The 9,951-nt window shown below is 38.1% G+C and overlaps 1 protein-coding gene across 4 annotated transcripts in view; it reads left to right on the top strand.

Annotated features, from left to right (window-relative positions):
• LOC105197370 overlaps positions 1-9,951 on the top strand; it is a 17,951-nt gene extending 8,000 nt beyond the window's left edge. For 2 of the 4 annotated variants that reach the window (XM_026131223.2, XM_011163679.3), the window contains exons 4-7: positions 11-872; positions 951-1,325; positions 2,723-4,546; positions 4,761-9,951. In XM_026131223.2, the coding sequence (XP_025987008.1) occupies positions 11-872; positions 951-1,325; positions 2,723-4,546; positions 4,761-5,008 (3,309 nt within the window). In that variant the 3' untranslated portion in view covers positions 5,009-9,951. The remainder of the gene's footprint in view (positions 1-10; positions 873-950; positions 1,326-2,722; positions 4,547-4,760) is intronic. The other 2 variants (XM_039458523.1, XM_039458516.1) reach the window with 2 other exon arrangements.

Raw genomic sequence — 9,951 nt, 5'->3', positions numbered from 1 at the left:
TTTATTACAGGCAACAGAGTTGATGAAGGGATATGTACCCGGTTTGATAGATGCGTCCGCAAAAATGACTATCTTCTTTTGCATTCTTGAGGAAGCTATTAAATTAGGAGATCGCGTACTTGCATTCTCGCAGTCGCTATTCACATTGAATCTTATAGAAGATTTCTTAGCGCGAAATAGTTTAAAGAATCCGGATGGTCAAACTGATGCCTGGATTAAGAATGTGAATTATTACAGACTAGACGGAAGCACCAGTGCATTAGAGCGAGAGAAACTGATCAACGAATTTAATAGTAATCCGAAGATTCATCTCTTTCTTGTTTCTACACGAGCTGGTTCACTGGGTATCAATCTTGTCGGTGCGAATCGCGCGATTGTATTTGATGCTTCTTGGAATCCTTGTCATGATACACAAGCAGTATGCAGAGTTTATCGATACGGCCAAAAAAAGCCATGTTTTGTTTATCGATTGGTCACCGATAACTGTCTAGAAAGGAAAATCTATGATCGACAAATTAGTAAACAGGGCATGGCAGATCGCGTGGTTGACCAGTGTAATCCCGATGCGCATCTTTCGCTAAAGGAAGCAACAACATTATCGTGGGACTGGGAAGAGGACAGTCAAGTGCAGGATTTCTCGCAGATTAAAGATAGCTATACGGATGAAGTTATGCACTGTGTGTTAGAACGCCATTCCTCGTTGCTCACAAAACAACCGTTTCATCACGAGAGTTTACTCGTTGATCGAAAGGATAAGAAGCTTAGTCAAGCTGAGAAACGATTGGCTCGTCGCGGCTATGAGCTTGAAAAGATGGCAGCTAATTGTTCCAGGCCCAGTTATAACTATGTTCCTGGAAATACAGCAACGCGAGGTACAATTTATATTCAACATAGAAACTTTATTATAAAATAACCATGCTCTGTATATATATATGGATTATTTATTTCAGCAGGTGGATTACAAATCAGAGCAATTCGCGGTGGTGATGGTGGTCCTACGCCGAAACCTGTGGCATCTGTTAGACCTATGCAACAGCGAGGTGCTGAAGGATTAAATCCGCGAGGTGTTACTGGTAGCAGATGGATTCCGGCGGAAGTATGGCAGAGACAGGGAATGAGTGCGCAAGAGATGACGCTACCTCTAGATGTAGTTATACCGACCAACTCTCCGGATAAAGGAAGTATCGTTTTGAAAGCGGGTCAACGGGTAATGGTGTTGAAGAGTCCAAAAGGCATTTACATGCAGCTTGAATCTGGCAAAATTATAGCAATTCGCACTGCGCTTAAATTGAATCAGCAAAAACGAGAGGAGGAGCCGAAGAAAGGTGAGTTGCAAATCAGTAAATTACTAAGAATTACACTAGTTTACAGCCAAAAATTATTTTAAACCAGATAAGGTATTTTTTATAGATTTTTAGACCAAAAACTATGCCACAAACCAAATTTTACTAGTACGTTTCTAAAATAGGTTTAATGTGTAAAATAGCTTTTTTTGTAATATTTGAGATTTTTTTTAAATAAAAGGTTAATGTTATCTGAAAATTCTGATCAGATATCAGATTAATGTCTGATCTGATATCATATTATTCGTCCCCTTTAAAATGTAATTTTTTTTACTTTGATATCTTATTTTTTAATCATGCTAAAAGATTATGTTGAAAGATTAAAGCTGGGAACTACTTTTGAGGTAGCGCTCGCATGAATCTTGAAAAAACAATTTCTACAAAATTTAATTTTATCATTATTTTCTCCTTTGGATCGTACAAATTTTATCTTGAACTTTTTATTGTTTGGAAAATGTATTTGTTTCGAAAAATTTGAAGTGAAAAATTAAATTAAGATAGTCTATATATAAATAAGAAAAAATTAAAAAAAGTACCCTATATATTTAATGGAATCTATCAGAATAAATTACATTGTGTTTGTATATTGATACCCTAAACTACAAATTATAAATATATATGACTTCATCATTATAAGTTGAATATTAACTATTTCAGCAAAATTATCTTTAAATCATTCATAGCATGATTAAAAAGTGAAATATTGAAAAGAAAAGATACAATAACACATTCATGATATGAGCAGAATTTCAAGATAATGTTGATCTTTATAATAAAATTTTTAAATATCGTACAAAAGCCATTTTTTGCGTATTACCTCAACTATTTCGGAGCCTAACGTGCTGATGGAAATTAGCTTGCGGCATCGATTTTAGCATCTATATTTGAACACCTTATCTGATTTAAAATAATAAAAGAAATGTTTTAATTAGTGTTATTCTTAAGTATTAGCTTATTTAAAAATACTAGTTAAGAATAATTCTGTTAATTTAATTTTATTACTATTTTATTTTATTATTCTAAATTTATTAAGACATGCCCCGAAAAGTCAAGATGTTCCACATTTGATCTGTGACTGAGTTATTTTTGGCAACAAATTCTTTATTTGGGCGAAAGAGACTTCTTATTGGCATCATATTAGATGCTCATTAGCATCATTATTATGAAATTTTAATTGTTCAATTTAGAACTGTGTTTCAAGACCAAAAAATTTATCGGCACGCAATTTGGCGAACTTGAAAATTATAAAGTCACATAAGAGATATCAGCACTAAGATCCAGCTATGATCAATAAAGCTCTTTTTTAATTAGTTAATTTTATTATTTGAAAATTCAATATGCAGGAGTTGCATATTGCAATATGCAATTTTGCATTCCAGGAGTTTCCTCGATGATACAGAGGAATTCTAAGCCCGAAGTTGGCTTTCCCTTACGGAATAACTCGGCTATTTCCATAATACCCAAATCATCCTCAAGTAACCAGATCGGCGGCCGGCCTCTGAATAAATCATCACCGAGCCCGGGTTACAAACCGTTTGGCGATAAGGAAATCTCTAAGAGGCCCAAACCAGTTGCTACAGCAACAGCCAAACCTTATTTGAGTCAAGTAAACTTAACTAATCAAGTTTCTCTGTCGAGACTACCTAAAGTCAAGCAAGAACCAATTGATCATTCTACACTGGGGGACAACTCTAACTCGTCTGATGGTCAATTGAGAACAGAGCAACGCGTCGAGGAAGTCAGATTAGAAGACGTAGTGGCAGAAGTTAGCTCGAATACTGAGTATAGTCCCTCTAATCATACTCGTACCACTAATTCGGATACGGATACATCCTTGCCAAAATCGTCCGAAGAAAGCACTCAGGTTTACACGCCTGATACTGTCTCTCTTGCGCAAAGTGTTCAGACACAGCATGATCAGTCTGAACCAGAAATGCCGTCAACCGCTGACAAACAACGTTTGCCATCGGAGAAAGAACCTTCTAAATCCGATACATTAACAAACTACAATCGGCCATTCCATACTCAAGCGGAGAAGCGAGAGACCAATGATGATATCATCGTTGAAGAAACTCAAGCGACATCGCAGATGACGCCACAGATGACGTCGCAAGTGACACAGCAAGTGACACCACAAGTCGCGACACAAACGCACGTAATTCCTAGCCCAATGACTTCTCTGTTGACACCGCAACCAGTATCTTCGGCCATGCCGATACCATCGACCATGTCGATACCGCCAAACTTATCGGTACCATCAAGTATGCCTCCGAATATGCCAGTACCATCGAACATGCCACCAAACTTACCGCCGAGCATGCCAGTATCATCAAACTTGCCACCTAGTGTACCATCGAACATGCCGATACCCTCGAGTATGCCGGTATCGAGTATACCGCTGAGCATGCCATCAAGTATGCCATCGAGTATGCCATCAAGTATTCCATCGAGTATGCTAGTAACATCAAGCATGTCTCCAAGCATACCGTCGAGCATGCCAATACCATCAAGTATGTCGATTTCATCTAGCATACCGGTATCGTCGAGCATATCAGTATCGTCTGGTGTATCAATACCATCCGCGTCTGCAAGAGGTTCAGAAGCACCTAAAAGTATCGCCGAATCAATTGCAAACGTGACATCGACCGCTTCCGTATGCACTAGCACCAATATCACTTCTCCGAAGAGTGCTGAGCCAACTCCGAGTATGCGAGACAACATGATCCAGAGTGATCCGACGCCGAGCGTACCCCAGGGATATCCCTACGCTCAGTACCCGAGATATTACGACTATAGCGATCCGCGATCCCGTCCGCTTTCTAATCCCTATGGCACTTACTTCCCAGGCGTTCCACCACACACGGCAAATCCCAGACTGCCAGACACGTCGAAACCTCAACCGGACCTAGGCAAACCTATGGACGAGAGGAACGTGATGAACGTGCCTACTGCTTATTCTCAAATACCGAGCATTACTGCCAAAACGTTAACGAGCAACTCTGCGACGGAGTCTAAGGGTACGGACAACACGACGGTGACTACTACGATGGCCTCATCGAGCAGAGATGAGACACATATACCTACCGCATTTAGTCATCCCACTAGCACGCGGTATCCAGGACCATATCCACCGGGCCCGTACGATCCATACTCACAGCATTATCCACCAGCGCCTGGCTCTTCTGCAGCTTATCCTCCAGGTGGTGAGTCTTAAATCTCGTAAAGTAAAAGTATGGTGAACTTAGATTTTATTATCTGACTATTTTTTTAAATTTTATTTTGCCAATATCTTTTAGTTTTTCTTAAGAAAGTCTTTGCGCCTAAGGTGTCAATGTTTTTTTGAAATACGTGTTTATATTTATTATATATACATACAATATGTACATAGAGAATATTAATGATGAAATTAATCTTCAGGAGCACCCGGTTATCCAGCATACGGTGGACCTAGCTACAATACAGATTATGCCCGTATGTACTCGGCGTTCCATGGTCCGCCACCTCCAACGGATCCCTACATGCATAGAGGATACGCTCCTCCCTCTTCGCATCCCCCTAATTACTATTCGCCCTTCCCGCATCCTCCACCACCTTATGGCAATTATTCGTTCTTGCCGTATCCAAATCCGAATATGTCTAGCGAGCCTCAACCACCCACTCAGTAGGGAAGCAACGCGGCTAAGGATAATCCTGGGTTAGTGGCCGTGAAAAGCGAGAAAGCCGTCGCAGATTCAAAGCCGCGGTTACGAAGCTTAATAGACTGAAGCTGTAAAACGCATCGATGTAAATATTTAGTCAGAAATAATGAGATATTAAGAGGATATTTGATGGCAGGTATTTCGAGTATTTCGCAATACCGATATGTAATGACGTGAAGGACGAGTGCGATCGCCGTCAACATTGAACTGTGCAATCTGTTGAAATGTTCAGAATATTTTAACTCTTGACTTTGTCAACATCGTTCTTGCGATGCGTTTTTGTTTACTAGTTAATTACAAGAAAATGTACTCGTCATGCGGTACAAATCACTCCTTTAGTTAATCCTCCAGTTTCATAAGGGCAGCGTCAAGTGAGATTTTTTACGAATACTTAGATTATGCAATTTAGATTGCAATACGTTTCATACAATTGCGTTCCTCGTGACTTTTTCTACTTTTTGTACTTGCGCGCTGTGCTTTGTCAGATTAGCCTTTTATCCATAGCTTTTAAACATTGAACCCGATGAGTTATTGACGTGTATAACTCTGAGAAGATTAAAGGAGGAGTAAATTGTACCATTCGAATGATCGAAGAGAGCGGAGAAGCGCTGTATATTATCGTTTAGCTTCACGCGTTACATTCAATCACTTAACTCGTTTTTGTATATCTTGTATATCATTTTTATAACGAAGAGGGGGATGGTCATTACAAAGGAACAAAATTCTCGTATCAAAAATGATTAACAATATCCATGACGCGTTCGTTCGCAATTCATAAAACCCAGGAATTAAAAGTAAAAATCGTGCTAAACAAATGACTAAAAGTAGACATATGAGATTTTGAGTTTACATCTATTTCACTCATTATGATATTAATAACGATGTTTTACGGGTAATACGTTAGAATTTAAACGTAAGAATTTATTCTTATATTAGCTTTTATAATTTTTTTCTTTTTTTTTAATTAGATAACGTGATTCTCTTGATCTTTATATATCTGAGATTTTCTTGAAGGGGAAATGATATGTAGAAAACTTCCATGACAAATTTTTGCGAATTTCTATTTGATCGACTAATCCCTCTTCATGATGTTACGGCAAGAGTAATGAATATTTGCAAGCTGTTTAGATCACTGACATTAAAACTGTATTATAAAATGCAGATTGAAACTTTCGCGCATGAACGTGTTAGAATCTACTGTCCAATGAAATACTTTCTTCTATTTCATCGTACAAAACACTTCATATATCACAGCGGTATGTGTAATTGTTACACGATTCTCGACGATTCAGAACTTTTACCTTGAAATTGTTTTTCTAAAGATTTGTTGCATGAGACTCCGTTTTCACTTGAACTATGCTTTTTCCAGCAATAGTTCTAGTAGTTTTTAATTTCCATATCCAATTTTTCTTGCACTATTTTGAATGAAATTATCGTCTAAATGAGCCCATTTGTAATTCTTAACGACAGTTTTGTTATAATGTCGTTGCACAGATATAACATATGATAAAAAAAGCTTCATAACAATGTTATAACGAACGTTTAAGAGTTACAGAATAGAGGGAGGAGTTATTGCAAGAGTTTCACCTATTTAAAGTCCTGGTTTAGACAATGGTTGTATTATACTACTTAGATACTATTATAATTATTTAGATGATGGATGAAGTAATTTTACTCGAAAAGACGATTTCAGGACGAGAGCAATGAATCGTGCAGAGTAAAGTTTGGTTTGCATTATGCATCACTCTTCCGTAAAAATATGCTCTTTTTTTTATAGTGCGTATCTGTATTCTTTTTCTCGACGAGCGTTGAGATCGGTTGCTATTCATCGCGATACGCGTCACGCCGCGTCTACGTGTCGTCTCTTTCAAACCATTTTCCGCATACATACATTTAAACGCGTAAACACGTACATACAGTATTCATGGAACATTTAGCAGCCAGTAAATTACAGTCTACAGCATCCCTAGCGAGTTGTATATGGACTACGTATTATACTATTAAACGTTACGGTTTCCGAACTAGATAATCTTACAGTAGAACGTAGGATTGTTGTTAACTAGGAACGTCTTACGACTTATAAAAGGAAAAGAGGAAAAAATAAGCAAGAAACACTTGCCGCATCTCTCGGAGACGCGTAATGTAAGCGTTAAGGGGAGAGCCATGATTTTCAGGAGCGACTCTTCAGACTCGGAACTGTGATATTTTATTATTAATCTCGTGTCGAATTCGCGCTGCATGCTCTTGCCCGGAATCGAAGTCGCCGACCTTTCGGTTTCGGCGGGAGTTTCGCGGGCTGGCCCAGAGAGGTATCCCTTCCGGGTCCGCCTACGCGACGCTCGGTCGAAATTGTTGCATTTACGTTAGCGTAAGTCAATCGAGTGCACGAGATGACTAATCCGTTTTTTCCAAGTGGGACGTAGAGGCGCGCACGGGTCTATCATGGTGCTCCCTGTATACATTATTATAGACCAGTGGTATTCAACCCCGGCGTCAGTCCCGAGAGCATCCCCGTCGTGCCCTTTGAAGAATATATTTTTTTATTTTTCCTCTTGCCCAGAATTTTGTACACCGTTTCGAAAGCACTTCCACGAAGGATTTTTGATAAAACTTTTTTTTTAATTTCCACGATTCTTTTATATTCTTTCTTTACTTGCGCTTTTTACGAGTTTCTTTTGCACGTTTTAAGGATAAGGGAGAGAGATAACTTTTCTTCGTATAAATTCTTCAGAACTCTGTATGCCAGAAGAATTTATCCTTTTTTATATTCATACATCTTCGTACTTACCAAAGTTCCCTTTTAACAGATCGCGCCCGCGAATTCTCCCAGAAGGCGAAAACCCGTGTCTTGGCGTCCCTCCCGAAGGGGGCACTCCAGGTTGAATACCTCTGATTATAGATGAATTATTCTAGCAAGATAAGCGTTCGTGCTGGATATATGATTAGTAATATTATGTCTCCCGCGGCGGGTCTCGGTGTTGTCTGTTTGCCGCGCGATGAGACGCGACGTTCCTCTCCTCCCCCTTTTCCCTTCTTCGTCATCCCTCGTTTACTTGGGACGCGGCTGCACGTTTCGTAGGTTCTAAGGTGTACAGGTGTTACGTTTAAGCGCGACGCTCAAGTAAGCTGTGCAATCCCACGCAAACAGATGACAGGGAGACCGTCGCGTTAAAATGCGCGCGCGCAAGAGAGAGAGTGAGAGAAAGAGAGCTGCGAGCCGTACCGTTGTTCTGAAAGCGGTCGCGGAGTTTCAAATATTTCGCGGGATTTGCGGATTATCACCACAACGAGTCATCCTTTGATACCGGGGGTGCGGTTGTCGAGTTCTATTTCATTGTAATATAAAGATCACTCTCGACGTCGCCGCAAACCGAAAATAGCGCGTGCGATCTTAGCGCTAAACATGATGATCCGGTTTCTAGTTATGTTCACAAAACGTAACGAAAATTACTTGTCATTCGATGTTACTCGAATTGTTTAGGGCTAAATATAATATTGTAAATCTGATTTCAAACTCTCGTAATGATTAACGCGATTTTAATCGATTATCGTTACATATAAATTTTATAATTATATATAATTGTATTATATATAATTGTATGTATTTATAAAGCAAACAAGCGGAGCAATACGGGCATTTCAGTGGAATTTCTGACTTGCGCCACTCTCAGAACAAGCGGCTCATATATCTGCAGAAGGAAAGCAATTATTTCATCTGTTATAGCTTCTTTGCCATTTACATACTTGTACATACCCATTATTTACATTTCATACTTTATTTATTATTATACATTAGCCATTATTATCGCTTTTTTTCGATGTCAGAGTATTACCCTTATGTAAAATAAATTGTTTACACTGATGACAAGATTGTTTTGCTCATACTATATTGTTACGCAGAGCGAGAGAGAGAGAGAGAGAGAGAAGAATGAGAGCACACATTTGTTTTTTACAACATTCATCTTTGCATCTAAAAACAGGAATCAGCTCGCAATCTCGTGTTTTCGCCACAAGTTTAATGCAAAACGCTGTTTGATTTCAAGACCGAATAAGGTAACTGTCTCAATTTTGAGTCGAGTTCTAATTATAAGATCAAATTTGTGAAATTAATGTTTTACAGAAAAATTTTTTTATATTTAATTTTTTGTAATTGTATTATAAAATCACTTTATTAATCATTGTTGTTATTTAGAAAAAAATATCTTTAATTTAGCTCTGTAAATACTTTTCTAATCATTCTTTGAAATTTATATTCTCAGTAGATTGTATATAAAGTTTGCAATACATACATTACAAACATACATTAATGAAAATTATTTTAACTGATCCATGATCGTTAGAGATCGTTACCTTATTTTCGTCTGACAAATTTTTTGAGAAATTCATAAAATCGTCCAATAGACAATAATAAATAAATTTTATTATTCCAAGAAATTTTGGAAATTGTAGAAAAAAGCAATCTCATAAAAAATTTCGGAAATTAAAGAGGAAATTATTGAAAGCTTGTACAGATCTTTGTGACCCTTTAAAATATTAGAAGAAAACTTTTTTGCGTGAGACAATTTCAACAAATCGATAAGTAAATGGTTTGATCATAGTGTATCTATGATGACGCGAAGATCTAAAAGAAGCGTCTGGCAGCCACTTACGGCGAAAGCACGCGTCGCAATGCACGGTGTAAATGTTTAGTATCGTAAGGGATGATTCATGTAAAAACAACATTATGGAATTATTAAGCAAATTCGTCTGATATACGCGAGAGATTCGTCTTTCAATCTGAAATTCTGCATCGACGTGATAAGATTTTCGTGACGCTCTTCATCTGTACATGTTAGGATGATTAAAAATGAATGTTACACGCAGGCTGGGTTTATTGAAGAGTTATAATAAATTTGTCAGCGAAGGATTAA

This window comes from Solenopsis invicta, chromosome 2 (genome assembly GCF_016802725.1).
Source record: "Solenopsis invicta isolate M01_SB chromosome 2, UNIL_Sinv_3.0, whole genome shotgun sequence".
NCBI classification, from domain to species: domain Eukaryota; kingdom Metazoa; phylum Arthropoda; class Insecta; order Hymenoptera; family Formicidae; genus Solenopsis; species Solenopsis invicta.
The sequence above is the reverse complement of the archived record's forward strand: the minus strand, read 5'-3'. Positions and strand labels throughout refer to the sequence as shown.